This window comes from Malaclemys terrapin, chromosome 2 (assembly GCF_027887155.1).
Source record: "Malaclemys terrapin pileata isolate rMalTer1 chromosome 2, rMalTer1.hap1, whole genome shotgun sequence".
Taxonomy (NCBI): Eukaryota; Metazoa; Chordata; order Testudines; family Emydidae; genus Malaclemys; species Malaclemys terrapin.
The window spans coordinates 122,105,779-122,133,306 of record NC_071506.1 but is presented as its reverse complement, the minus strand read 5'-3'; the positions used below and the strand labels follow the sequence as shown (position 1 = coordinate 122,133,306).

The 27,528-nt window shown below is 42.2% G+C and overlaps 1 protein-coding gene across 4 annotated transcripts in view; it reads right to left on the bottom strand.

The window, feature by feature from the left end:
* Positions 1 to 358: 358 nt before the first annotated feature.
* RNF152 (ring finger protein 152) overlaps positions 359 to 27,528 on the bottom strand; it is a 68,238-nt gene continuing 41,068 nt past the window's right edge. For all 4 annotated transcript variants that reach the window (XM_054017990.1, XM_054017992.1, XM_054017993.1 and 1 more), the window contains one exon: positions 359 to 8,133. In XM_054017990.1, the coding sequence (XP_053873965.1) occupies positions 7,350 to 7,961 (612 nt within the window). In that variant the 5' untranslated portion in view covers positions 7,962 to 8,133 and the 3' untranslated portion in view covers positions 359 to 7,349. The remainder of the gene's footprint in view (positions 8,134 to 27,528) is intronic.

The window sequence follows — 27,528 nt, the reverse complement described above, 5'->3', positions numbered from 1 at the left end:
TGCCTAAGTCCATTGGACTGGCTTAACTCAATGCATAAGAGCTTTCTCAAATAGGGATGTTTTCCTGACTCAGAGCCCAACTGTTTAAAGAAATACATTTCTTAAGCAAATTTTAGAATTTGAGAAGCATTCATGTCCATTATACCAAATTATTTAAATGTGAAACTATACATAAGCAGTTTTGGCTCAGATGCTTTGAGAACTGGGCATTCCTTTCCCGTAGTGGAAAGCGGAGCCTTTCTACTATGGGGCAAGTTGATTTTAAAAATGAACCAACATCAACCTATCAGCTTCACTTTCTTAAATTCCATATAATCTTTCTCTGGAGTGGAACCACAAACTTTCACACAAAAATAAATAAATAAATAAATTATCACATTTATTCCATCAACAGAGGTAAAAGGACTAGCTACAACATTTGTATGTTACTGAAAACTGACCCATGATCTTAGAGATATGAAATAAACAGAATCTAGTTATTCATAGTAACAGGACAATTAATTTCCAATTCTTTAGAGACTACATACAACTTAGATTTGGAACTGAAGTGAAATTTGAATCTGAAGTCAAGCAACCTGACAAGTTGGACAAGTTCTCAGATATTGATTGAGGCTCAGATCCCTCTTTAATGGGTCCCACCACAGAAATTCAGAACCATTCAGTGCATGCAACTGGGGATAGGTGATGGAAATTTTCAAGACTGATGCAATGACATAAGACACGCTTTATAATTCTTAAAATAGGCAGGTAAATACTCTTGGGCAAGTAACTACTCGACTTTCTCAATTGCCTTATTTACATCAACTTGAAAAACAAAACAGAAAAACCCAGCCCTCTTATATAACCCTAATTTTTTCTTACATACAAATGTGAAGTACAGCAATACTGCCTTTGTCTTCAACTAAACAACTTCTTAAATCAAACAGGCGTGACAGTGACATTAACATGGAATGTCTAAAGAGCTTTGTGGCATTGTTCTGGACTTTTCTTGCCAATTTTGTCAGTCAAGTTTATTTTTGCAGTGGGACATGACCATCTGTTTCCATACATTTGGCCTTCAATAGAAGCATGCTTGTAACTCATGCTATTCCCAGGATTTAAGGACTTCTCGGAACCCTAGAACAGCCCATGCACTTTGCAAATTTCTTAATTAGGCAGAAAACTTAACTTCCAAAATACTCAGCCTCAAAACTCAAAGAGGTCCAATATCTGAATTAACCAACATTTCAAGTTGCTTGGCCAAACCACTCTTGAGCTATGATATGACAAACCATCTAACTCCCAGGCATCAGAAATAACTAATCTAATTCAGCTCAAATTTGCCTGATAAATGTCTCCACTTACCACAAATACCCAGTTCCAAGCCACTGCCTAATCATCCCTCCATTCAATTTTGCCCCTCCTCCACATCTCTTCATCCCAATCAGTGCAATTCAAGACATCTTCATGACAGTTCCGGCTCCCTGCTAATTTCATGAGCCACTATCCAAGCCCAAATACCCTTTCCTCTTGCTCATTTGACAAACCCTTAATAACTCTCAAAACCCAACCTTCCAGCCCTGCTCATTTCAGGGCCCCTCATCCCACCTCAGGCAGAAGCCTCTGTACAGTCCCCAGGCAAGCAGCAGTTCAATGGCTCCTCACCTGAACACCAGGCCAGGATGCAGCACCTACTCCAGCACTGATACAAGATGGGCAGTCCCAACAGGATCCAAGAACTCCAGTGTTTGGGGAGAGGGGGAGTTTAGGGGCAGCAGCTAGGGGACAGGTTAAGAGGCAGCTTATCACAAGGAACTGAGGCAGAGGCGTGGATTCCTCCACAATGAAGAAGATGCCTCAGGGTGTACAACACCCCCAATATAGCCATACAGCATTCGTCCATTCTTGGTTACTAATGATCCTCTCAATCCTAGGTAACAGATAGTCTTCTGAGCCTCGCTCTGTGTGTACACGCGCTCCCCTCAGCTTTCAAAACCCTCCTCCCTCTCATGTTCCCATGAGCACACGTAAGTCCTCACTTTACCCGTATACATATTGGCTTCAATGTGGTATTAATATGTGTGTGTGTGTGTGTGTGTGTGTGCGACTCCTCTCTAATTCCTGCTTCTGGTGTTTAGGAGACTGCTTAGTGAAAATTTACCTAATGTTTAGATCTAAAATAAAGAGATATTTACTGAAGCATTAATTGAATGCTGTAAAAATCCATTCCCTGGACATTTATAAGGCTTTAAATTTCAACTGCTTAGACAACACATAAGTGCTCATTTGCTAAAGATGCTAAGGGCAGTTTGAGAAATGTCAGCTAACGCCGTTCACTTTGAGAAGCGTGAAACAAGCAGTGTAGTTTGACTTGGGTCAATACTGGCATGCAAAATGTTAACCTGACAGAGAGAAAGAAAGAAGAACAATCCTAGCTGTCAGGTCTAAGGACAGTGTAAAGGAAAGGAAAGGTCATTCATATCCTGTAATTCCATTGCAGCATTCCAGTAGAATCTTGCTCTGCTAAATACTCAAACATAAAGGTCTTTGCTTTAACTGTATATGAATCCTTATAGCCGCCTGGGTGATGTTTGGATTCATTTGTCATCATGCATTCCCCCCAAAAAGAAAGAAACCCCCAAATTTAAAACCACATTCCCTGGGCATCTGGCAAAAGGAAACATTTTAAAGTCAGCATTCCACTAAATGTATTTACTAGACATATGGATGTCTCCTGTATGATTTATTGTGTTGTAATACAGCTTGAATTCACAGAAGCGTGTTTAGATGTGGAATTTTTGATTCTGGCCAATCACTGATGAACAGGTCACAATGTTACCTTAGTGCAATAGGTATTAACACACACAAAAAAAAAAAAATCCAGATAAAGTTTAGGCTTATAGTAGATTCAAATCATGTATCTGTTACAAGTGAAAATAAATTGTTTGGTCTCATCCTCACCGTGTTTGCTTATTTTGCAGTGGATTTGTTACATGCATAATCTCCATTTAAGAAAAGCCTCATACCTGTAACACTAGCGGGGGATGGGGGTTGGCTGATCTGGATTAAGGAGCACTGGCATGATTGTGGCGGGCAGGGAGGGGACGCATACCTGCCTGCACAATACATGCTCAGGCTAATGCCAGTAATATCTCACTTTTGTAAGGAATAAATTCACTCACAAATTTTAAATCACTTGAAACAGAAAAGAAAATATTTGTAGCTCTGTGGTTATCAGATGTAATTTCTATTCAAAAATCAACTATTTAACAACAACAACAACAAAACTACTATCCCCCAACACAGACACATACACACACACACACACCTTTTGAAAACTATCCACAGCCCATACTTAAAAAATTTGTCTTGAGGAACACAGCCAAATGCTAGTTTTGGTTACACTAGTGTAAATACAAAATAATTCCACTGAGTTACTCACTGTGCTGTTCATTTTAAGGTGAAGGACTAGAGAAACCATAACTCATTTGATGTATTCATTCTATTCCTGCTAATATTTTATTCATACAACCTTCATTAATAAAGATGAAACTTTAGACTCACGATTGCTCCCTGTTTACAAAACTACCATGCTTCTTTCCATATCGTCTAAGCATGATCACTTAATACACAATTTTCTAAAAAAATCGCACATACCAAAATTGCGTATTTTGAATTTGTAAAATTCACTGAACAAACTTTCACAAAGTGAATCCTATTTCTGACTCCCAGTAAAGCACAAGCTAAAAACGGAAGCTGAAACCTTTAAAATAAAAGAAGCTGTACTCTCTGTTAAACAAACAAATAATAAACCTTCATAAACGGTAATTTGTCCAAAAATGCAGGTGCATAAATAACTTCAGGCAAGATTTAGTATAAATAATGTTTGCTCAACTAGTACCTATGCCATAAAAAAATAAAAGTTTGTCTTCCTTTTTCAAGAACTGAGTAGTGATCAAAAGAGTCGCTGATATACAAGGATTAAGAACCTACCCAGGAGTTGATCATTTTGGCATGAAATTGGTGCAGAACTGGGATATTATGTGAGTTTAAATGTTTTTCCTGGGAATAATTTCTCTAGCACATTTTGCAAAGTCATAGCCATAGATAGCGGTCTCCTTTCTGAATGCCAGGTCTTGGACTGAGAAATATAAAATGGAATAGATCACACTGCATTTTAAAGTATGAATATTAACCTACTTGAGAAATGGTCTAACACTGTACATTGCAATATTCTACACTCATCAGCATAAAGCTATGTGATCTAACATGATATGAAGGTTGCAAAATTTCAATGGTAGTCACACTGCCTAAAGCAAAGAAGAAACTTCCCCCATAAAATTATATTTTTGAATAGGCGTTAACCCACAAAAAATCTTGAGGTTTTATTTATTGCACTCACTCAAAAACTGTAAAACAGGTAAATATCAGAATCAGAAATTAGGTCAGCCATGCATTTCAGCAGGCTCTGAACAGTACAAGAAACTCACACTAACCAAACAATGCACTGTGTTAAGTAATAAAGTATGGTGTTCTAGTCAGATGATGCCTACATCATTAATACCAGATTAAACCCCATATTTGCCTGTTGTGTAATGTGTTATGCAGTGTAGCATTTTAACCTCATTTCTGATTTATCCTTCCAACTACACTCTTCGTGTGGGGAAGGAAAACCAGCACCTTTTATGAGAGACATTATTTGAAAAGATCAAGAGAAACCGCTTTGTGAAGAGCTTCAGTTAGGCATTTTATGATCATTCCAATGTTAATATTAATAGCATTGTACTCACGGGGCCTTCTACTCCACTGTCTTGCAGCTTGTCTAGCCATTTACACTTGTGCTCAGTGAGTGCAAAATCGGTGTCAAGTGCCGCCATTCTGATCTGGTAGCATTTCACGCCCACACCCCCCTCACGTGCCGCGAGGGTAGATGATTACAAGGGGCGAGGCAGTAGAGCAGTATGTCCTCTAACTGTATACTAGCATGGAGTCTTCTGAAGGCAGAAATATTAGCGGGCTACAGTTCCATTACATGCTAACATGTAACATGGATGTAAATAGAGTTTTCCCTACAAGATGATGATACAGATTAACAATTTTAATACCGCATGCATTTGGAATTAATATTCCTTCCTATTACACCCCACTTTCACTGATGTCCAGGTGCAGAATGTTTATAATAAGCATTTGTAAACCAGGTTCTCTGCATATTGAATATGGTTCTGCATGTGCTCTTCTTAGTGGAAAAAAGGAGGTAACAAATGTGTCACCTCTGGGGTATTTTCTTTGTTATGCCCTCACAAATGACAGTAGATAAAAACAGGCACAGTGCACCAGGAGCTTTATCTTCACGCGTAACCTTACATATACTAATTTAACACTCAGGCATATATATGCCATTCTTTAGAGAACAGACATAAAGCGGGAGAGAGAGAGAGAAGAGAGAATCTACCATTAAGGAAGATATGTGCTCTGTATTTTATTTTCGAATGAGAATGATGTTCATAATGAGCCAATTTTTCTTCAGTTGCACTGGTGCAAAACCACTGACTTCTTTTATGCCCCTAACTCAGTTGGAACAAGGTTCTCCAGTGTTATTACATAGGATTGAACCATCTCAAATTAACTATTAGAAAGCATATTACTAATAGATTAGAGGTCATTGTTCACTGTGCTTACACCTGTGTAATTGTCCATTCTTCATACTAGCAATACAAATCAGGCAAACCAATAGTTTTTTTTTGCCACAAGTCCCACTCTGACCCTTAAAAAAAAAAAAATCAAACAAATCCAGACTTTCAGCCAGATTCTGATACCCTTACTCATGCTGAATACCTTACTCCGCAAGAAGTCCCACAAAAGGTGATGAACTTTCTTGTTAAGTGAGGTGTTAGCATAAGTATCCTAATCTGGCCCTTTATGAGCAATGAATTGCAGTCACCCAGGCTTTGTAATGTCAACATGCAGTAAAAGATAGATAATTTCCTCTTGGAAGTTTCACATTTGGCCCTAAGAGTAACAAGGTTTATATCACTGAAAGGAGGCACAGGGCCTGATTATGATCTCACACAGGTTTTACACCAGTGTGACTCAGGGGGTTAGGAGAGGCAGCATGGTCCAGTGGATCAAGCATTAGTCTTGGACTCAAGAGCTCTGGGTTCTGTTCCCAGTCCTGCCACTGACCTGATCTGTGACCTTGGGCAAGTCCCTTTCCCCTCTCAACCTGTTTCCCATCATTGGTCTGTCTTATCTTTGTAGAGCATGAACCCTTTGAGCTGAGATATTTGTACAATGCTTGGCACAATGAGACCTCAATTTCTGTTCAGTCATCTAGGCATCCATAGAGTTACTGTCAATAATGACACTGCTGCAACTATGACTGAACATGGAGGCAAGGCTGGTCCCATATTCCAAAAATCAATTTGCTATCCAGTCCTTGCAGGAAGCATGTCCAGCACTTCTGTGACCCATCCCTTCACTAATCCCCAGGGAGACCAGAGCCTTGAGAAGCCTGCCTGACAGACCAGAGGTGAAGCAGCATGTCCAGTGTTTACACTTCAAAGCCATACTTCATGACAGGGCTTACACCGCAGGCCTTTGGCTGCACTTTTAGGTAGCCCTATTTGTTCACTTTATTGCTCCTCTGCTTGGATCTTGCTTTAACAAAACACTTCGAAAGGACACTTCACTACAGGTGGAAACAAAATGAAAGTATATGACAAAACACACATCACCGACGAAACACAATCGCTTGTAAAATGTTTCTTTTTAAAAGCTATTATGCAACTTTCTAACTTATTTTAATTAATGTGCAATTTAAAATATATAAAAAGCCTTACCAACTAAATGAATTTTTTTTTTACAGTTCCCCTTCACACCCCCCCCCCCCCCATTAAAAAAATATGTATGGACTGGCATTGGAATATCTTTACTGAGTCTTAGACTGATTCTCATGTTTAATTCTACTTATACATATAGCATTTTGAGTTTAATCTACTGCATTTAAAGACAGAGTGATCATATCATATACTTTTACAGTATAACCAGCTAAGTAGATGTCTTTAGTCTCATAACATGATAAAAATCATTAGAAGTTACAGTCCATTTGATCAATGAGGATGGTGACACATGCAGTCTTCCTCAATGCGGTTACCATCAGATGCTCATTATGATTTTCTCTGTACTCTGCTGAGAGGGCTCGCATTTCGCCTTTTAGGATTGCCTTCAGACTGTCAAACAGCTGTCCGGTATCAAGCGTTCTGTAGTAATTGGTCAATGTTGCAGTGCATCATCTCACTCGAGCCTGTCATCACCACCACCTTCCCAACCCCTAAATTATCCCATTAGAGTATTCTGGGAGCAGACCCTTTTCAGCCACAGGAAATCACAGTGAAACGCTTGGAAATGCAAGACATATTGTGGAGGACAATACCAAGGAGAAAGACCAAGACGCACGCCACCAAGATCACAGTGCAAACACCTGACCAGGTGGAGCTTTTCACAACGCCCCTCCTGTCTTGCTCCTCCTCTCCGACTTCCTGCGGGATCCCTCCTTGCAGGGGCTGCTGCTCGGTTGGGATTGTCATCACAGTGACAGACTTTTGCTGACTACCTGGCAGGAGGCGACAGCCAATGTCTCCTGGCAACAGCGCTCTCTCCTTGGAGATGGGCAAGGGCAACATGTAGCACCCATTGCTAGGAAGTTTGATGAAGACTGGGGTGTGCTCTGAAGTATGGGGAATTGCAATCACAGCAATCACCTCTGGGTCATCAGGCAGCTGGGATACAGAAAATCCCGGTGGCAGCTTAGTGATACCTCGGCACCAGGGACATCTCAGGTCCTTCTGGCTTGTCCTCATCTGCTGAAGGCAAACAGAACAGCAGGTATGCTTACAGTCCAGCAACTTGGGCCTCCGTCGGGGGCTGTAATAATTGAAACAAATTTGACATTCCAGCAAAGAGTCCTGGGACAGTGTCTCCATTGTAGCCCTAATGGAGAAAACACCGAGTATCTTACAGAGTCTTGCCGTATAGTCCAAAATCTGAAGCCTGGTGTAGTTCCTCTCTTTCCGTGACTTCTTCCTTTTATCTCACCAGTGAAGGACAATGCTTAGGCAGTTTGTAGACGAGCATCTGACTTTAATCTTTTGGTATCTGAGCAAAACAGAAAATTCAAATGAACCAGGTTAATTGGGAAGACCAAACAAAATGCAGAGGGAAAAAAAACAAATTTTAAAATGCAGGAGAAAAGAATCTGCACCTCTTAAAATGATTAATAACTAGTGTCCTTTTTTAGAGCCAAATTTTCAGGTCAGTCTTTACCGGGCTTCCATTTTTGTAGCTACATGTAACCATCAACACAATTTTGCAATGGCAGTTATGCCCGCAAAAATGGAGACTAGAGTCTGAACCCTGGCCCTTAGCCCATTTTTCACTTAACACATTTTTAGAATTTCCCAAATATTTCTGAACCTTAATAATCATTTCCATTTAAGCCTTTAAACCCTTAAGAATTTTTAGCTATTTCTACTAAGTCTGTACATGAGATAAGTAATGCAAATGCTTAAAAAGAATAAGTTTTTCTAGGCACCTAAGTTATGCCAATAAAACATATGCATGAATGAGCAAACAACTAACTTCATTGGTGTGACCCTAAAAACCGTCGATGCCAACTGACAAAGGGATCATTGTTCTGTTACAGTAACACTTGACAGGCCTGACAAACTCACTGCACCTAACACTTTGCTTTCATAGCACTTACTGAAAAAGGGTCAAGTGAGGTGTCTAATAAAAGCTTATGTCATATTGATACTCATAATCATTGTGAGATGTACTTACAGATGATATTTAAGGAGTTGTGTGTGTATATACTGAAAATATATTTTAGAGACTGTGTAACAGGCTGGGTAGGCAAACAGGTTTTTGCCAGACAAAGAGATGTATCTCCCTCGGTAGATTACACATTGTAATTACAGATGATATTTAAGGAGTTGTGTGTGTATATACTGAAAATATATTTTAGAGACTGTGTAACAGGCTGGGTAGGCAAACAGGTTTTTGCCAGACAAAGAGATGTATCTCCCTCGGTAGATTACACATTGTAAGCCAACAAAGCGAGCCCCATTTTGTATACAACATGGAGCCAGCACACCAGGGAATGAACCACAGGGGATCATCCTGACTCTGCGAGCAACACAATGAATTCTGGAGTATATGGTGGGGTGGAGGGGACACTTTTGTTATCCTTCAATGAGGAAGCAAAAAGGACAGCGCTTTCTGTATGCATTGCACAAATGGGGGATCCCAGCCAGGTTGGCTGAAGAAGCTGGGGAATTGCTTTAGGTGAGATGAACTACTTTAGACAGAGGTTTTAGCCTGATATAGTTAAGTTTAGAATCTAAGAAACATGTTATACTTTTGTTTTATATGTAACCATTTGTGTTTTCATCATTGTCCTTATTCACTTTCTCTTAAATCTTAGCCTTTGATAATAAACTTATGATTGTTTTCACAATAAACACACCTCAGTGCTGTGATGTTATATTGGAGCTGATATTCATTCAGTTGAATCAAACAAGCTGATGTGTGCACTATTTCTCTGGGGACAGCTTAGATGGTAATTTCTGTGAGTTTCCAGTGACTGGGTCTGGACTCTACAGGGGAACACTTCAAAAGGGATTCGTCTGCACCTCTTATTAACCTTGCAAGGCAAAGCAAGAGCTGAAAGAGCCCTCAGGAGATTGTTTGGGTGGCTAATAGACTCAGGGAGTGGACACCCAGTTAAGCATGAGCAGATCTTCCTCTCATTGAGGCAGGGGGATAACAAGGTGACTCTGACTCCTGGGCACCCAAGAAAGCATCCCAACTGAGAAATGCATATTTGTGTGCAAATAAAAGGGAACTACCGGCTTTTCAGTAACATTAACTCTTTGTATAGCTACAAGAATACTTTTTGGGCAGAGCTGGGGTGCTTTCCTTTGAAAATTTAGCCCAATAACATCAATGGAAATTAAGCTCAAGACTGCAAGCAGTATATGACTCAAGGATGGCAAAAAGCCATTAAGTTGTGTATAGTGATACTACGTTTGCGCCACAGAACAAATATTTATTAATACTGTTCTCCAGCATGAATAATTGTACTGGTTCTATTTATTTTTCAAGATGATTCTTTCAAGTTTCCACCTATTTCTTAGTTCAGTACATTAAAGATCATTTGTTTCCTTCACTATTGTGCCATGGGGTTTTTGTTTTGTTTGCCTATGATTTTGCAGGGTTTGTGAGGCCTGGGGTGGGGACATTATATTTTTCATAGATTTAATCCCAAAGGGACCACTGTGAGCATGTAACCTACTATATAATACAGGCCCTCTGACTTCCCTGGATTAATTCCTATTTGAACTAGAGCATGTCTTTTAGAAAAACATCTATTCTTGATTTTAAAATTGCCAGTGATAGAGAATCCACCACAGCGCTCAGTAAGATGCTCCAATGGTTAATTACCCTCACTGTTAAATAACTACACCTTATTTCCAGTCTGAATTTGTCTAGCTTCAGCTCCAGCCATTCAATCTTGCTATGCCTTTCTCTGCTAGATTGAAGAGCCCATTTTCCAATTTTTATTTCCCATGTAGGTACTTATAAACTGTGATCAAGTCAACTCTTACCCTTCTTTTTCTTAAACTAATAGATTAGTTCTTTGTGTCTATCACTACAAAGAATGTTTTACAATCCTTTAATAATTCTCATGGCTTTTCTCTGAACCCACTCGAATTTATCAGCATCCTTCTTGAATTGTGGACACCAGAACTGGACCCAGTATTCCAGTAGCAGTCACCCCACTGCCAAACACAGAGGTAAAATAACTTCTACTCCTACTTGAGCATTGCACTGGGAGCTCTGTTCAGCTGATTATCCACCAGGATGCCCATATCATTTTCAGAGTCACTGCTTCCCAGCATAGAGTCCCCAATTCTATAGTATGGCCTATATTTTCTGTCCCTCCATTTGGGAGTACTAAAATGTGTATTGTTTGCTTGCATCCAGTTTACCAATCTATCCAAGTTTACCAATCTATCCAGATCTTTCTGTATCGGTGACTGTCCTCTTCATTACTTACCACTCCCTCAATCTTTGTGTCACTTGCAAACTTTCAATGATGATTTTGGTTTCCCCAAGGTCACTGATAAAAACATTATATAGCATAGGGCCAAGTACGGATCCCATGGTTCCCCACTAGCATCATACCCGCTCAGTAATAACTACCTGTTTACCATTATGTTTTGAGACGTGTCAGTTAGTCAGGTGTTAATCCATTTAATAGGTGCCATGTTAATTTTATATCATTCTAGGGGTTTTTAATCAAAATGTCATGCAGTACCAAGTCAAATGCTTAACAGAAGATTAAATATATTACATCAACACTATTACCTTTATCAACTAAACATGTAATCTCATAGAAAAGGGTGACAAGTCAGTTTGACCAGTTAGTTATACCTTTCTGTCCCTGCCCACTTCACTGTATTTAAGAATATTCTTTAAAGGAGTCAGTTTGCATATGTTTGTGGAGACAACTTTTAAATAAAAGTATTTCCTAGTCAGTACTAACAATAAATAACAATAATTAAACACACTTGCACAGTGATGTTTGTATTTTTCCTATAGTAGTTTCCCAAGATTAAATTATCAGCCAAGGTTTGTAGCTGTGAGGAGAATTTTTCCTTTTCATAACATTTTCTCCCCCCATCTCTTTCCAGTTCATACAACTGGTCACAATACCCTATTTAACATGTAAAAAGCAACAAAGAGTCCTGTGGCACCTTATAGACTAACAGATGTATTGGAGCATAAGCTTTCATGGGTGAATACCCACTTCTTCAGACGCATTTAACATGTGACATTATAGTTACTATCCCAGAGATGATGGAAACAAAGGATGGAAATATGGGATTGCAATACTGGATTAGGCCATAGGGCCATCCATTCCTGTATCCTGCCTCTGGCAGTGGCCAATACCTGATACATCAAAACACAAAATGTGTGCAGTGGGCCACATCCTCAGTTGTCACAGATTGATACCACACCACTGAAGTCAGTGGAACCAGGCCAATTTACACCAGCAGCAGGTCTGGCTCACAATGTGCCTTATATAATCTCAGTGATTATATCGACACCAAAACAACCAAGAGCAGAACTGCCCCAAAAATATATATATATATATCTTGTGGAACCAAAGTGATGTTCACAGAAAGTGACACCTGCGTTCCAATGGTTAAAAAAATATATATATATTTGCTTTTCAAAATTGGGCACATTGGTCGTAATGCAAATGTTTGTATGTGCAAGAAATACTTCACAAAGCAGCTACACGTCAAACCGTATAGCTCTCAGGCGTGACGGTAAGGGACAGCCCCAGGAGGCATTCTACTCAAGGAAGAATGAGTGCAGGCAAGGCAGAGGCAGCTGCCCCTTCATAGATTGCGGCTTGCTCACATCCACTGGCCAATGCATAAAAGAGGGAGTCAAAAATCACCCAGGGGGCTCATGGATGGGAAGTCTGTCTTGCCCGCACATAGGCCACAGACTTACCTGTGTCCTTTCCCTCCTCTCCCCTCCCCCAAACTGGCACACCTGTGTAAGAACCAAGTACAATCTGACCAATCATGGGGGAAATGGGTAGATAAGGCCGTGGCTACACTCAAAACTTCAAAGCGCTGCCGTGGGAGCGCTCCCGCATCACCACTTTGAAGTGCGAGTGTGGTCGCGGTGCCAGCACTGGGGAGAGCTCTCCCAGTGCTGCAGGTACTCCACCTCCCCGAGGGGATTAATTTACAGGATTAGGGTTTTTTCACACCCCTGAGCGAGAAAGTTGCAGCTCTGTAAAGCGCCAGTGTAGCCAAGCCCTAAGTAAAAACTTTCAAACTCATAAAAATAAACTTGAGTGAATTCTTTGGGCAGATCTTAAGAGTGTGGGTGCATGGGGGTGTGTTGTCTATTTTAATATGGTACAGGAGCTAGCTGTTCATACTATCAATGTACATAACTCTGAGATAAAAAAGTTAAAGGTACAGTCCAGGTTATACACAGATATCCATTAAAACAAACAAACAAACACAACAACAACAACCACCAACAACATGAGAACATTGAAGCTATGAAAGCCCAGAAACTCAGCTGGTATAAGTAAATATTGCCACACTAAGGTTCTAGCCCCCAAATTTTTGGACGTCATGAAATTAATTGGTGAAGATCCACAAAACATCTTTGACCCTATTTGGCACTCTCTTATACCAGTGTATCTCCATTGACATTACTGGAGTTAAACCCAATTTATACTGATTTCAATGAGGTATGAATCAAGCCCCTTATCTCTGATCTTCTATCCCTGTCCAGTACTGTAGTCGTATCTACAAGTACTATCAACTCAGTGACTCAGCGTTTTATATCTGACCCAGTGTCTCCGTATAGTATTTAGGTCGCTGCAAGCATAGAAACGGGTGGAGAATTCAGAACTTAACAACAAAATAAAAGTCACCTTCAGGCAGAAACTAGACTAAGAAATTTTCATCCCAAAAGGTGTGAAAGTTTTGGAAAGTTATGAGCAATTTAAAGGGAGTGGGATAGAATGGAAACCCTTATAGAACTGTAACTCTAGGCTCACCAGTTGTACAACATACTGTGTTAAGACTAATGAAAGAAGTAGGGGTGACTTCATTTGCAGGAGATTTTCTACTGATAAAATAATAAAACTATCTCTATTATAGGTAGAGCATAACCCTGGAAATGGTCACTTCTGTGCATGTGTCTTTAAATGTCATCTTATTTATAGCCACACACATTATATGGATATAGTGGGGTGGCCAAACTGTGGCTCGCAAGCCACATGTGGCTCTTATATGGTTAAAGTGCAGCCCATGGAGCCTCCCACATTCCCCCCCACTCTCCACCTACAAGACTGGGGTGTGGGGGGAGCTCAGGACCTCTGCCTTGCAGCAGGGTGGTGGGGTAGGGGCTTCTGACCTAAGGGGGGGTCCCTGGGCTCAGGGCTTCAGAAGGAGCAGGGCAGAATCCCCGAGCCCCAGCAGGTGCTCCCCAGCTTTCAACCTTCTTCTGAAGATTGCAGACTTTTTCTGAAGATTCTTCTGTCATTTGCGGCTCAGAGGGTCAGTAAGTGTTTGTGGTGCTGATCCAAACAAAAACAGCTTCCTTTTACCGAAGGCCTCAAAATGTGATCAGGCCAGCTGGAACATGCAGTTAATCTAATTCCAGGTGAAGATTGCTTAGGAACATCTAAGAATGGGTTAAATATTAGCCTCTGTCATCTAATCCCTGGGTCTCTACTGCAGCAGAGTTCCTGATATCATTTTGGAGGTGCAACATTTGACATAATGGCAGCAAAATGAGTAATTTTACCTCAAAATATACTGAAGCCCCACAACACTCATTCATTCTGCCACAGCTCAATTTTAAAAAGTCATCACCTGTAGTCAGAATTAAATAGGGAAACAGCTACCACCCGTTTGGCTCACTGTGTGTTGGTGAGGACAGAAGGTAAATCACATGAGATCTTACAACATTTATGTACCATTTCAGTTTAATTAATAAGAACAGGAGTACTGAGTTAGTGTTCCAACTGAGAGCTTCTTTGGCCTGGGATTACTATCTATCTAAATGAACTCCTTAGAGTTTGTGATCAACATGCTTCCTAAATCAGGCAAAAGGTGCTGAGTTATCCAATATGAACAGCTGGTCCAAAGGTTAGAGAGGCTGGACTCTTCCCAGGTTTGCACAGCCTGTGGAGCCAGTCAGGTCTCATATGAGGGCATTGCTGACTTCAGCATCAGTCAGAAATGTTGTTTTACCATTAGTTGCTCTGATTATCGAGTGACAGCCAAGAAAAAGTTGCTGACAGAGAAGAGCCAGTAAAGACTGTCAGAGGTATCCATCGGACTCTGAAGGAGAGGGGAAACATGACAGTGAAATCAGACAGAGACAGAAGCAACGGGAATTATGATTAATAACCCTGAATGGTGGAGATCTGACAGCAAGCTCTGCAGGGCTGAGAGACAACTAGTAATATTAATAAAAACTAACGGGGTATGAAAATCCACAAGCACCAAAACAAAAGTGTCAGAAAGGTGCAGAAGCAGATGAGAACCAGAGAGGAATATGTAAAGCAGATGAATCCTGCAATGGTAGATCAAAGTGAAATGAAAGAATGGATGGCTGAGAATGTGACAGACCCGTCTCCCTCCTTCCCCCCCCCCCCCCCCCCCCCCCCCCAGAATTCAGGCTGTCATCTGGAATAGGTAACAGTTTTTAAGATTTGAGAAAGGATGTGTGATTAAAGAGCAATGGAAAGGCAGAGCTCTAAAGATGCTACAATAAATAATTGCAGTTTGCCAGGCTTGACATCTGCTCAGCTACTGCGATGTCAGAGACCCAGGCTGGTCTCCAGACTCTCATTCCTTGGGTCAACAGGAAGTTAGAAATAAGTGCCAACTTCCTGTTTCCAGACAAGCAATAAGGAGGGACTGGCATTTCCTGCTCTTTTTGCAGCCAGTTGCAGTGTGGGATGGTATTGCAAAAGATAGAGGTAGAATTCATAAGGCGTATGTTGCAGCTAGTGCAGTACATCTGGAGGAACTTGATAAGAGAACATGGAAAAGGAATGGCAGATCAGAACAAAATTAGGTTTACTGCAGTGAAAGATCTGCAAGAACCCTAGTTAGACTGGCCAGAACTGACCCCAGCAACAGGATCCGGTGGATCTTTGGGCCCACTGCAAAAAAATAAAGAGAATCTAGTGTGTGCAATGAGATTTGCTCAATCAATGGAGAATACAATAGTATTTATTTGCCTGTTAACATAATAATCCTGTCACGTAAGCATGGTATCAATTATATTGGGCCTCTGAAGTCAAGGAGAGTTTTCCATTGATTTTTTCAATGGATTTTGGCTCAGGTCTACAGTTAAGAATTATTTTCATGCACACTTCATAGCTTAGTCAAGGTTCTAAATTATATAAACTTTAAAACCTTTGAAAAATAAATTTAAAAAAATACTTGTATAATGAAATACGGTATGCAGAAGATTAAATATAACAACACATTTCAAAGGCTGATTTATGGACATTGATATGCCACTGACAGCTTCAAACTTTGGACAAATTTATGCATGCACATATATACCATACAGCAAGGTTAATATCAAACTTTTAGCAAGGGAGCATATTATAGCAGTTCACCTTTATCAAGGAAGGTTCATTATGTAAACTCCCCAAACACATTAAGCATTCTTTGAAAGCATTACAGAGTATGTATGATTTATGATGAAGAGAGTTCCATTAATTTCAGGTGCCCTAAGGCTAGAAAGCAGATATGGGGGAACAGCCCTTTCTCAACAGGGGAACTAATTGCTAGAATCATCAGCCCTCAGATATGAAAGGAAGTGTCTGCTGGAGTCTCTTCAATTTAGCAAAAATGGGGAAATTATATATTAAAAAGTTTGGCAATGTTTTCACATTTGTGCACATTTCAAATAATTTTATATTCTAGCTTTGCTGTTGTTGTGCATACCCGGTGTTTACTATCTGATTTCCTCAGATCTTATTTATGTAACTAAGTAACTGAGAGCATCACAAACATTAATGAATTTATTCCTCCCAGCACCTTCATTAGTGCATATTATCCCCTTCAACACCCAGGGAATGGAGGCACAAAGAAAAGAGTCAATTTGCTCAAGGTCACATAGTAAACCTCCAGTAGTAACAAATGCAACCCAGATTTCTTGAGTCTGAGTCCAATGCCGTTCCCACACCACCATCCTTCAATTCATGAACCATGTCTCAGACAAAGGTGGCAAAGCTACAAATAGAATCTTTGGGCCAGATTCTGAGTTGTAATCTGGAAGCACAAACAAGCTGGAAGCAGATGGATTTTCTCAACCACAAGATTCCCCGAGCATGGGGGAGTCCCCAGCTGACAGGGAACCCATATAGCACACAGAAGCTTTTCCATTCCTTCCAGTGCACACATGAACTTTCCCATTGACTTTGAAGTCAGTGTGAGCCTGTGAGCTCATACTTTACAAAACCTGCCCTAAAACACAATTCACATGATACAGAATTTTGTGGTTTAGTTTTATGACCAAATAAATTAACAATGAGACAATAAAGTTCATCATACCTGGTCGCTAGACTTGGCTACTCCCAGGGTTCCTCCCTCCAGATCACTCAAGCCCACACCTGAGATCCTCCCTCTCTGCATAGTTACTCACACTTGTGTAGAGTGAGTATAAAGAGGACGCAAAATGATGCTATTCTGATTTGGTGTCATTTTACACCCAAGAGGGCAGATTCTCAGCTGTTTAATTGTCATAGCTCTGTTGACTTCAATTGAGCTATGACAGTTTAAACAAGTTGAGGATCTGGCCCAATTTCCACAAGTGTATATGACTTTGCAAGTGAAAGGTAGTGGAAAACCAAGCCCACTGAAACTGTACATGAGATTGGACATTTCTAAGGGATAGCTACAGCCTGGCTTTTGCTCCAGCTGATTGGTGCTGAAGAAATTTTGGCAAATATGCAAAAAATTTCCCCCTGCATGGGGTGACTGGAGGGGAAGCTGACCAGAATAGTAGGCCTGGCCAGGAAAAAGGGGGCATGGACGGAATGTCTATCCCAGCCAGTGTAAAGCTCTCTGAAGTTGCTCTACTTTACGCCAGTAACAGGGGTCAGGGGCATGAGGGTAGCTGGAAAGTGTAGCTCAGACACAGCCCAAGATCTGGGCCTAGATGTTTCCCTTGTGAAGAAAAAGTGAGGCAAAAACAAACTCTGAAGTTTACAGCTACAGTTACATGATGCAAATTTTTCTATTTGCCCTCACTGACCTTTTTCCTCCTGTCTGTTATCTGCAAACCTAGAGAAACTCTCAAAATGTTCACATTCCCGGGTTCCAAGAGTTAGCCATCACTTGAGAGTAATCAGTACTATTCCAACAGCAACAGTACTAGACACCTGTTATGTTCCTGTTCACCAAAACATTGATATGCTTATTCCCGTTGAGTCAAAACACCACAATTAAAGCTGGATGGAAATTGTCAGACAAAATATTGTCAGAAAACATGAGTGTATCCAAATCAAAACATTCCACGAGAGCATGCAAATTCTGAGATAATTCCAACAGAAAACAGGCAGGTTCCCTGCCAGTTCACTCACTAAGCTTCTCAGCAGCCTGGTGGACTGCTGGGGAGCCCCAATTCCCAGGCTTCCAGCTCCTTGGCAGCTTGGGTTCCCAGGCTCCTCAACAGCCCTTCCCGCCATCAGACTTGGGGCTTCCTTCCCCACAGGAGCAGCACGGGCAGATGGAGACCTGGGACAGGTAGCAGTGGCACCAGTATGTTGCCAAATTGGAATATTTCCTTGTGTGTAAAATTCCGAGGTATGGGGTTTTGTTCCAATTCAAAACAAAACAAAATCTTAAACCCTTGCAATTTCACTCAGGATGGATATTGAATTTTTCAGCCAGCTCTAAGTAAACACATACGGTTTTGATCTGATGCATCTGAAGAAGTGAGGTTTTTACCCACAAAAGCTTATGCCCAAATAAATCGGTTAGTCTTTAAGGTGCCACCAGACTCCTTGTTGTTTTTGTACATACAGTTTTATTATCCTTCTTCGTCCTTTGTTGTCTTATCTTAATTATGTCCTAATCACTCTAAAAACACAGGAGAGAAGAAAATAAATCATCTCCACCACAGAATCAGAAGTTCACTGGATACTTCTGGTTAATTTTAATAGGAATGATTGGGAGTGGAAGGGAGTGAATTTATTACACAACCATTAGAAGTAGTTTTTGTTCAAGACATCAAGAGTAGGTGACCAGTAAGAAATATTTGGAAGCTGTTCCAAATATACTGCCACAGTCCTGCAGTCGGAGATTTGTCTGAATAAGGACTGTAGGATTTAGTTATTTTGTGCTCTAAGTTACAGTTTTGATTCCAATGCAATATCTTCTTCAAGGGGCTTTTCATTTACACCATGAGAACGCTGTAGCACTGAAAGCATGATGGCTGTTTACTGCAAGACTCCCTATTGTTTCCAGAACAAGTAAATGAGATACCCACAAGTAAAGCACCCTTTCTCACCTGTGCTTTAGAGAGAACCTTATTAGTTAGATGACAGAGTTCCCTCTCCCATTAGAGCTCTGTGCTTTATCTGACATTGACGGAGTCTTACTGATACCAGAAGAGAAACTTAATTAAATGCGCACGCTCCCTCCCTCTCTCTCTCTCTCTCACACACACACACACACACACACACAGATTTTGGTATTTTACTTACTTACCACAATAAATCTAAAAGACAGAGATCTAATTTAAAATAAATCTATGACACACATGTACCGCACCAATATAGGTCAGTGGGTGGTTGAGCTGGAATCAGCTTGAATTAATATATGAGACAGTCAGTCTAATACAGAAGAGAATTCTCCAGCTCTAGGGTTATTGAATGACTTAATAAACTAGGTCAAATCCTACCTGCAAATAAGCCCAAACAATGGAGCAAAAAAGGGATTCAACGCTGCACAGGGCCTAGGATGCTGCAATTTCACAGGTACCTAAGAAAACAATGCCTTTCAAATGAGAGTTTTAATTGTGGCAATTCTCGTCTGTTTTCCTGTCACTTAGACTACTGCACTTGCTTTCACACACACAAAGCGTGATTTCCTGAGGAAGTGATTCTGGGACCCACACAACTAAACAGTTAGGTTAATGCCATTATTCTGGTGAATTTGTTTTCTTCAACTGATGGGAAATGAAGCAATAGGACTAGGGGCACAAAAGAAATACATTTTCCCCAACCCAGCTAATAATCACATTAGATGGGATCATGATAAGAGCATACTGAGTTATAGATTTCATGATGATAGTTAAAAGAATTCTCTCTCTTTAGATCATAACTAAATGAAATCATTTATCAGTAGGGGGTTTTCTTTTTAATGTATTTTTTTTCTTTTTCTTCTGCTTTTGTGTGAATTTAGTGCTTGTGAACTGTATTGAGAGTCCAAGAGATCAAAGTCCTCTTTTTACTCAGAGAACAGGTGTAGCATGAGCTACAACCCTCTAGGAGTTTGTCTGCACAAGAAAATTTTATATAGTTAGAGCCCTACGAAATTCAGGGTACATTTTGGTCAATTTCACATCACAGGATTTTAAAAATCATAAATTTCATGATTTCAGCTATTTAAATCTGAAATTTCAGGGTGTTATAATTATAGGGATCTTGACCCAAAAAGCAGTTGGGAAGGGTGTTGCAAGATTATTATAGGAGGGTTGCGGTACTGCTTCCCTTACTTCTGTGCTATTGCTGGCAGCGGCACTGCCTTCAGAGCTGGGCAGCTGGACAGCAGTGGCTGCTGGCCGGGAGCCCAGCTCTGAAGGTAGAACCACTGCCAGCAGCAGCGCAGAAATAAGGATGGCATGGTATGGTATTGCCACCCTTCCTTCTGCGCTGCTGCCTGCAGAGCTGGGCCCGCATTAAGCAGCCGCCCCTCTCTGCCCTCCCAGCTCTGAAAGCAGCAGCACGGAAGTGGCATGGTATGGTATTGCCACTCTTATTTCTGTGTTGCTGCTGGCTGGGTGCTACCTTCAGAGCTGGGCAGCCATCCAACAGTCGCCGCTCTCCATTTGCCCACCTTTGAAGGCAGTGCAGAAGTGAGGTTGGCAATACCGTGACCCCACTAAAATAACCTTACGACCCCTCTGCAGCTCCCTTTTGGGTCAGGATCCCCAATTTGAGAAACTCTGGTCTCCCCATGAAATCTGTATAGTATAGGATAAAAGCACACAAAAGACCAGATTTCACAGAGGGAGACCAGATTTCACAGTCCGTGATGAGTTTTTCATGGCCATGAATTTGGTAGGGCCCTTTATAGAGTTAACTAACATGAATCCTTAAGGTTGTACTCTAACACGGTCTAATTTTCTAGTGCAGACAAGCTCTGGCAGTGAGTTAGTACTTCACTCTCCACGCCTTTTCAGTCCCTAACACCTCTGCTAATATTGCCAGCTAATACCAATTGCGGTGGTGGCTCTTGTGATGTACAAACTAGCTTTCTGCAAATTGGACTGAGATCAGCAAACTTGTTTCCCGCTGGACAGCAATTGCCTGCTAACAACTTTTGGCACCTGATATTATTAATACTCTGCTCACTTTCTAATTTAGGGTCCAGTCCAGCTCCTGCTGAAATCAATAAGAATCTTTCCCTGGATTCCAATGAGAGATGGTGCAAGCCCTTGCTGAATAAGTATTTACTATCTCCAATTTCTGAGTGATCCGTTATCCGGATTTCTAACACCATCTCTCCCCCAATAAAACCCCTTTAAAAAGCTCTAGTAGTATATACCCCAAATACAAAATTATTTCATGTTTTACAACCAAAAGGTGCCTACCCTGGCTATTGACATTCTATAAGGTCCCAGTTCAGCCAGATCCTTAAGCACATGCCTACCTTTAAGCATGCAAGTAATCCTAGTGAAATTTGTGGGACAACTCACATGCTTAAAGTTAGGCATCTGTGTAAGCACCCTGCTAAGCTAGGGCCCAGAAGCATGATCAATTAGTACAACAGTAATACCCAGTAATAGCAGAAGAGATATTCCACTCTCTCCCAGAGACCTGGTGGCCTCTGAAAACACGCACCCCAAGGCAACTGCACCTTCCCCCCAAAAGCTGGAGCTAATAGGATGGGCTTTGCAACATGCCCTACGGTTTAGTCATTTCAGAGCAAAGGGAGGGGAATGAATGTCAAAGGTGAGAGGCCCTCACAGAAAATCCCCACACAGTTGGATCCAAAGTCGACTGAAAGACTCCCATTGACTTTAATGTGCTTTGGATCTGGCCCAAACAGATGGGGAGGGCGGGGGAGAGGAACCTCTAGCTCCAAGCATCTCCACTGATCCGCAACTGAAGCAGCATCACATGTGGAAAAAGGCATCTTTCAAGTAGGTAGTATAGCGTTCTCCTGTTCGTGGCCATGACTAAAGGCTAAAGACTGTTGGAGACAAGCCTGCCATGTGCATAATATCACAATTCCACTGGCAGGAGAGAGAAAGATAAATTAGATACCTGAAGGCTGAGCTCAGAGCTGCAAACAGCATAAGCTCTGACAATCATGCTTGAAGAAAGCCATGCATTCTGAAGTTCAAATTCTAAGGAGCACTAAGATAAACAATCCCTGTAGGCATCACTGTAAACCTACAGTTGCACTGCTTCCTGGATACTGCATTCAATTCCAACATTCTTTCATTTGCTTTAGCCCATGGTAGGGTTACCATATTTTGTGCCTCCTAATGGAGGACACTCCCGGGGGGGCCGGCCCCGCCCCCAGCCCCGCCCCCGCCCCCGCCCCAACTCCGCCCCCTCCCAAAGTCTCCGCCCCCTCCCCTGCTTGAAGCCTGAAGCAGGTAAGGTCAGGTAAGGGAAGGGAAGGGAAGGGGGGGGGGAGGGAGAAGGAGGCGCGGCGCGGCCCAGGCTGGCCCCCGGCGGCTCCAGCCTGGGTCGGCTCGGGCCCTGGCCGACCACCCCCGGCGCACCCCCCGGCTCCCAGCCCCGCGGCCCGGCTCCCGGCTCCCCGACCCCGGCCCGGCCCGGCTCCCAGCCCCGGCCCGGCTCCCGGCTCCCCGACCCCGGCCCGGCTCCCCGACCCCGGCCCGGCTCCCAGCCCCGCGGCCCGGCTCCCGGCTCCCCGACCCCGGCCCGGCTCCCGGCTCCCCGACCCCGGCCCGGCTCCCAGCCCCGCGGCCCGGCTCCCGGCTCCCCGACCCCGGCCCGGCTCCCGGCTCCCAGCCCCGCGGGCCCGGCCCCGTGGGCCCGGACCGGACCGGCACTGCGACCCTGGCCCGGCCTGGCCCCCGGCCCGGCTCCCGGCCGGGCACCATGCCCCCGGCCCCGCACAAAGAGGCCCCGGCCGAGCCTCCCGATTTTCCCGGACATGCCCGGCTTTGGGGGATTTCCCCCCAGACGGGGATTTGAGCCCCCAAAAGCCGGACATGTCCGGGAAAATCCGGACGTATGGTAACTCTAGCCCATGGACACTTTAGCTGCAAGGCATTTATCAGAACTGCCAATGTTCTCCAAGTCGTATCTCATTCTCTACAAAGAGTTTCAAAGTTCAGGCCAGATGATGCCCACTGTATTTCTTTCAATCAGATGCAATCAATGCTTGACTGCTTTCAAAATCTCCTGGTCTGATATATTTAATTTGGCTATATTTACCCAACTTCATTGGAGTTATACTGTTTGTGAGAGGGAAATGGCATGAGTGAAAATATTAAGAAAAGGCTGTATTATGCCTGATTGCTGCAGGAATCCTAAAACAAACTAATTACCTTACCTCTTGTTTTGGGGCCTAATCCTGCAGTGTTGACAGACTGGCAATTTACCAGCACAGGATTGGGTTCGTGGCTAGTCTGAAGAGTATAGCAAAGGAAGTAATGGATTTAGAAAACGTAGCAAAAACAGATCCTCTATCCCCAAAGATACAATGTGCCCCAATTTACCAATTTTACTTTAAACTACCGCTCTTCGAAACCACACAGCACTTGTGAGCATTTAGCTAAACTTACTTTTGGTTTATTGTAAGAAAGGGTAAAGATTTAACTAAAAATGAGAGAAAGTGGTGGAAACAAATGGTTACAATACAAAACAAAATTCATCACTCCGAGGAGAATAGCTTGCAGCGCTGCGAGCAAGCGTGCAGCGCTGCAGGCGCTGATTACACTGGCGCTTTACAGCTCTGTACTCGCTGCGCTCGGGGGGGTGTTTTTTCACACCCCTGAGCGCAGCAAGTGCAGCGCTGTGAATTGCCAGTGTAGCCAAGGCCTAAGGGCTGGTCTCCACTAGGAACTTACATTGGTATAGCTACATCGGGGGAGAGGGAGGAGGAGGGGAGAGAGAATCCACACTCCTAGGAGACATAGCTATACCAACCTAACCTCTGGGGTAGATAGCACTAGGTCAGTGGAAGAATTCTTCTGTCAACCTAGCTATTGCCTCTTGGGGAGGTTGAGCACCTACATCAATGGAAGAACCCCTCCTGTCAGCATAGATAGTGTCTACACTGAAGCACTACTGCTGCACCTCTGTAGCATTTTAAGTATACACTTAGCATTGTGCAAGGCTAAACAATTGAACCTTGATTTGCATCACCAGCTAAACAGGGCAGGATGACAAATCCTTCCTGCCTGAATGTGCCATCACCAAGACACATTATTATCCCCTACTGATTAATTTTTATTCCAAGTCCACAAAGCATACTTTCACATACAAATACATTATTCCTCAAATATTACCCATACATTCATCGCAAAATGGTTATGAATCTCAGCAAGTTATGAGCTTTCTGTAGATACCTTACATGTTACTCTTTATGGAGAAATATCCTGTAAGACATGTGTTTAGTGTGATGAGTTTGTCAGGTCTGAGATGAGAGTAGTTTGCAAAGAACAGGAGACCCTTCTCTTAGAAGAGTCTGTGTCAGAATCATTCCCATCAGTTTACTGGGTAAAACATTCACCTGATGTAAACTTGCTATTGTTTTCCTCAGATCTGTCAGGTCCCAGAGATATGAGACCCAATTAGAGAGGGCACAAAATTCCAAGCTATGAGCATCACAAGTGAAAAAGAGTTAGTTCATGAACTTAACTGAAGTAGTCTTAAGAAGTAAAGAGTGATCTCTGTCCTCAAACTGGTTCATGTGCCTTTAACAGTTACAGGTAAAGCCCAGATTGGCATTTGGTGCCTAAACTTGAATTATAGCAGTATGCCTGTCTGGAGCAATAAGGGTGAGAAAAATATTCAGGCTTTTTTTTTTTTAAACCCATAATCAAAGCACTATATACCGAAAATGATCCTTAATTTAAATAGCATTTAAAGGTTGAAGGCCCCTGGAGCAGGCTTTGCACACATGTGTGGGAGTGTGGGGACTCAGCCAGTATTCATGATCTGAAGCTGAAAGCTGCTCCTAATAAATCCTTACTATTGCGTTAAAGAACTGGTCAACACATATTCACTCTTGTGCTAATAAGGTGATGCAGCCAATGCAGGAAGTCCTGGGAGTAGAGACAGAGGGTGTGTCTAGACATACAGTGCTGCAGCAGCGCAGCCATACAGATACAGCTGAGCCACTGCGGCACATCTGGTGAAGACGCTCTATGTTGACAGGAGAGAGCCATCCTGCCAACACAGTAGCTGTGCACATGAGCACTTATGTCGGCGTAACTTATGTCTCTGAGGGGGGTGAAATATTCATACCCCTGAGCGACGTAAGTTTTACCAACATAGGCTGTAGTGTAGACATAGCCAGACTGTGTCCACACACGTGCCCATGGAGCATATGCAACAAAGTGTTGTCCTTGTAGCACAATATGATTAATTGCAGCATGAAGCAGAGATGGCTTAACAGACAATGCTGAGATCTAACAGGTTACCATAACCAAGTCATAAGATTAAAGTGACTTTTCAGCCTGGCTGGGTAAAATAATCTTAAAGTTGAGCTGGGGAGAACAAAAACCCTCCATTTTGTACCCTTTTTGCTCTGTTTATGACATATAAAGAAGGCATGACACATTCTTTTTAAAATGTTTGGTTTTCTTCGGCTTGCTTTACATTATAAATATCAAGTCTTGACTTGCTTTCTTTTGCTTGAAGACTCCTTGGGAGACTTCTGAGATCGCAAGTGACAAGAAACTAAAACCTGAGCAATGCAGAGGGAGAGGAATTTTTAGGGCTTGTCTTCAATACCAAGTTAACTCAAGTTACAGTTGGAGTGTTGCCCCTATCTCAAGTCCCATCCATGCATGAAAACCCTTAACTCAAGTGCTGTGGTGTTTTTAACTCACATTGGTTGGCACAAGGGTGAGGCTAAAACTTGCGTGAGCACAACTTGTCAGTTGCCAACATGACCACTCTGCACTGTGAACGCAGGCTAGTGCCACTCAAGAGCTGATAGTCCTCCAAATGCCTTCCCACAATTCCCCTTGTGCTCAGAAAGGACAGACAAGTTCTCCTACTATTCAGTGAGAAAGAATTCATAGAGGGGCTCATCTTACTGCAGTGCTAAGATGGAAGTGCCCCCAGAAGTTCTAACAACTTACATGAGTTACACAAATGTTATTTCCCAGCATAGCCACTCTCACTTAAGCGCAGCCAGCTCACGGGAGTTAATTTGAGTGTAGATAGCTCAAATTAGCTCTCCATCTTTAATCAGACTGTTTTAAATTATTTTTATGCTAATCTCTATTTAACTCAAACTCCTGACAAAGATTTGGGAGAAAAGTTCCAATCCTGAAGCATTCAGTACCTCCACCCCATAAATCAGGAGTGGTAAAAACAGCTACCTAGGGATTGCCAACCCTCCAGGACTGTCCTGGAGCCTCCAAGAATTAAAGATGAATCTTTAATTAAAGATTATGTCATGAGATGAAACTTCCAGGAATACGTCCAACCAACCAAAATTGGCAACCCTAAAAATTCTTTAGTTCTCTAAAGATTCCTCCAGCAAAAACCAGAGAGAACAAATGTGATAATCCTGATATTTCTGTCATAAAAAGAAGACAAAGGGGAATCTTTATACATCATGAAAAAGCAAAAAAGAAAAAAAAACATACTTTTAAAAATCTTATTTATAGGTTGCCTAGAAAAAGAAGTAATCAATCATATAATTTACTGCTGCTGTCTGCAACTAAGTCATAACAGTTATATGGATTGGAGCAGGAGGAGAGAGAAAAGGTTATCTAAAAATGAAAACCAGAGTAGCTTTGACTTGCCAGTGCCTTAGTGTCTGGAAATCTTCTTACTACAAGGCAAAGCAATCATCATATACAACCAGTATTACAATTATAATTAACAATTATATAGGGTGAAATCCTGCACAAATCCTACCACTAGACATTTAGAAACTAAAGTGATGGGTGCCTAATAAACAAACACATGGCCAGACCCCATTGTAGTTTATATAGGTTCTTATACTGCACTCATCACTGTAGTATCTGAGTGCCTTCCAATAGTGCAGCAAGCTTAGGTGGTGTAAATTCATGTAGCACGTCTGAAGTCAAAGGCTCTATCTATATCAGAGGTGAGCAAACTACGGCCCACGGGACCATCCTGCCCAGGCCTTGAGCTCCTGGCCAGGAGGCTAGCCCCCGGCCCCTCCCCTGCTGTTCCCCCTCCCCCGCAGCTACGCTGCCACGCAGGTAACATGGCTGGCTCCGTCCGGGCGGCGGGACTGCGAGTTCCTGCTGCTCTGAGCGGCATGGTAAGAGGGCGGTGGGGGGAAGTTGGATAAGGGGCGCGGAGGTTGGATAAGGGCCAAGGAGTCCGTAGTGAATGTAACTGCATTCTAGTCAGACAGGTTGCCAGGCCATATAGATTATTAACCATTTTTATTGTTAGTTGAGTTGGTTGAAATTTTCAGAATTTTATTTTTTGCTATGAAATTTTTTGTCAACATTTTTAATTTCAGAAAAAAAAAATCAAGTATGAACTTTTTG